This window comes from Austrofundulus limnaeus, unplaced genomic scaffold (assembly GCF_001266775.1).
Source record: "Austrofundulus limnaeus strain Quisiro unplaced genomic scaffold, Austrofundulus_limnaeus-1.0 Scaffold17, whole genome shotgun sequence".
In the NCBI taxonomy this organism is placed as follows: Eukaryota; Metazoa; Chordata; class Actinopteri; order Cyprinodontiformes; family Rivulidae; genus Austrofundulus; species Austrofundulus limnaeus.
This window is the reverse complement of record NW_013952419.1, coordinates 3,004,425-3,007,666: the sequence shown is the minus strand read 5'-3', so window position 1 is coordinate 3,007,666 and position 3,242 is coordinate 3,004,425. Positions and strand designations below refer to the sequence as shown.

At 40.4% G+C, this 3,242-nt stretch overlaps 1 protein-coding gene across 2 annotated transcripts in view; it reads right to left on the bottom strand.

Moving 5' to 3' along the window:
- The window catches only part of smad9 (SMAD family member 9), a 7,750-nt gene extending 4,508 nt beyond the window's left edge, over positions 1-3,242 (bottom strand). Inside the window, exons 1-2 of one of the 2 annotated variants that reach the window (XM_014003293.1) lie at positions 3,126-3,242; positions 857-1,416 (exon numbers count right to left, since the gene is read on the bottom strand). In XM_014003293.1, coding sequence (XP_013858747.1) covers positions 857-1,052 — 196 coding nt within the window. In that variant the 5' untranslated portion in view covers positions 1,053-1,416; positions 3,126-3,242. The remainder of the gene's footprint in view (positions 1-856; positions 1,417-3,125) is intronic. The other variant, XM_014003294.1, reaches the window with a different exon arrangement.

Here is a 3,242-nt window from a genome sequence, read left to right as displayed (position 1 = left end):
TATCTATCTATCTATCTATCTATCTATCTATCTATCTATCTATCTATCTATCTATCTATCTATCTATCTATCTATCACTTTGAAGAATGTTAGCAGTGTAAAATTATTATATTAACTATGACAATAAAATGATCATTCTAAGTAAAATTACAAAACTTTTGGCAGCAAATTAAATAATAAATGACATATAACATTGTGTAAGCAGTGTGTTGTCACTGAGATGAAGCTAATTTAACAATGTTATGTTTTGTCGTTTTATTTCAATGTACGATTTTTGCCTTGAAGTGAGATCATTTGCACATTTAGTAAGAAAAATCTGAGTTTTTCCTGATTCAAAATGGCTCCATAATGTCACGACGGATCTTGCTAACCTAAACTCTGACATTATTATTAGGTCATTTGGATTTAAAATTGCTTTTAATAAATACTTTAACTGCTTTTTGCATCCTTTCCCTTTATTTTTAATAACTCCTGAGCCAAGTTGACAGTAGGAGAGCTCGTCCGGTCTCTGCTCTAACCGAATCACCATTAATAACACTTAATTGGAAGAGCTGTCACAGTAGACATTTATATAGTCCCTACCACATACAGCTTTTAGTGGGTCCAAATTAAATAAAAGTTGGAAATAGAATTGCTTCCCTCGTTGGAAAGATTGATAGTCCATCAGAAGACCAACAATGAGACATTCACTCTGCTAAAATGTAGCAAACGATGAAAAATAAAAGTCCAAACATTACGTTCTTTTGGTGCGTTGTTTCCTATAATTAAAATCATCTTATGTCAGAGAAAAAAATGTGACTTTTCAGATTGTTTATGAARGCCACATAAAAAAAAATCAGACACAAAAGACACTCACTGGGCTGGCCAGGACAGCTGAGGGCCCTCTCCAGCTCCTCCATCGCTCCCTTCTTCTTCTTCAGCTTCTTCACCAGAGAGTCCACGGCCTTCTCTGCCCACTTCTCTTCCTCGTCCCCTTGCTTCCAGCCGAGCAGACGCTTCACCGCCGGGCTGGTGAAGGAGAACAAGGATGTGAGGGAGGTGGAAGAGTTCATTTTGAGACGGATAAATGGGGTGCCAAGATGAGCCGATGGGTCCTGCTCATGGGATAATAGCACCCTTGAGGACGGGAGTGAGGAGGTAAATAATGAGCAGCCAGGACAAAGACGTGAAAAAAAAGGAGGTAAAGATAAAAGAGGTGGCTTGATGACTTTGTGTAAACACAGGCCCTTTTTTTCTCTCTTTATATTCCGCTGTAAGTTCCGAGCAGCTCGGGCGAAGGAGCTGGACTCCAGCCAGCGCAGTGCAAACCCTAAATCCTTTCTCTGTGTTGGCACAGGAGAGATCTTTGGCTTCAGAGCCTCCTGCTGGGATGGTGATTCCTCACGCCGCCAGAAATCCAGGTCAAGTTTCAATCATCTGGCAAAAGACACGATGAGAGATTGTATTAGTTCAGCCAAAACAGCTGCATGGTGGCACAGAGATCTTAGGGTTTTGTCACTAAGGTGATAAGCCGGCCTGACACAATGAGGAGCTCCACATTTAATGAATCGAGCTTTTAAAAGGTGGATTTCCATAATGAGCAGGGTGCTTCTGCAAAATTCACTTTTTTTCTCTCTCTCTCTCTAAATGGGAAACAAAATGGTTTCAGACAGAGTAAGATGGCCAGGCTCGTTTCTAGATTCCCCAACAATGAGGAATGTCCTTTCTGGCCTCTGTTTCAATGATCATGCCACTGACGCCCAGGAGCCATACTGTCTGGCCAGAACACATCACAGAGCAGGAGGGGGAGCGGGAGACAGGGAGGGAGACAGACACCGAGTCCTTGTGTTTCTGTCTCTCTGGCTGTGCTGAATATTACACACATACCTGGAATGAAGCGCACAGAATAACACGAGCAGCATCTTTAGCTTTGATCTCCTTAATGTTTTTGTTAGAAGTGTGGCTTTAAGGTTTCATGTCAGAGCATTTTTGGTAATAAAAAAATAYACTTTTGCACATCATCAATGCCAGATCTATGTGCACCCGATTTCAAAATCGATTCGTACGGAAATTTTAATTTTAGCACCATTCATGCAAAAATTCTAAACTGAGATCATCTAAGAGTTGTAGCAATATATCCAAACATGGAAAGAAAAACAAAACAAAACAAAAAAATGCAGTTGCATGCAACATCCCAAGATGTCACACTCAGAGTATGTTTTGTATATGGCTCTTAGCTACTACCAAGTCAAAATTCAGCTCAATGTCTACAAAACTGACAGAACTATAGTCATTTTTGTGTTTGGTCATCTTGACTGCCTTTAGTGTCCGTTTCAAATTGGATTGACTCCAGGAGTTAGTCAGTTGTAGACACATGTCCAGTCACTACTTTCTGAAAGTTTCATTCAAATCTGTCCAGTGGTTCATAGGACATTTTGCTAACAGACATTGTCAAAAATGTTTTTTGTAAGTATTATTTGTGACTTTTTACACATTAAATGAGTCTGATTAGAATCAGCTCCAAAAAGAAAACCTCTGTGAATTTATCTAACGTGGGCAGACAGATGATGATCTTTATTATGTTTTTTTTTATTATTATTAGAGACAGTGCTGCATCAGTCCTCCTCTGCTGCTGCTGCTTTATGGAAGCTGGCGTCACTCAGTCTGCAGCCTCAGATAGGCTAATTACCTAATGCTTTATCACCAGCCCCTTCCCAAAAAAGTAAACACTCCAGCTTCCTTATACTATCACTACATCCTGGCTTTGCGTCGCTACGGGATTCTGATTCGAACCTGGGACCTCCCTGCACCTTGATGCTTGAAGAGTGACTAAAACAAAAAAATAATAACAATTTGATTCTTCTTATCAAAACTTTTGGCAGTAAAAGTCAACCTCAAACAGCTGATTGTTTCTTAYTATATTGATGTGCGCTCAAATTATTATTATTGCTCTTGTGTGCGCAGTTTCCTGCAAAGGTTACAAAACATTAATTTGATTTTAAAAAAGTTCTCCAACAAAAGCCCACTTACACAGCTGCTTAAACAACACATTTCCTATTTCCAAGAGCCGCATTCACCCCCACAACAYGTTTTCCCAAAAGACCTTTACGACATCTTAAATGACAAACTACAGTTGATTTCCTCACCTCTGTTGTGACAACAAGTGCGCCGCAGACAGCCGAGCCAGTCTGGAGGCTTCCGCGTCTGTAGTGGGTCAGCCCCGCGTGCTGGAACTGCCAAAGGTGTGTTGTCTGTCTTTCTGT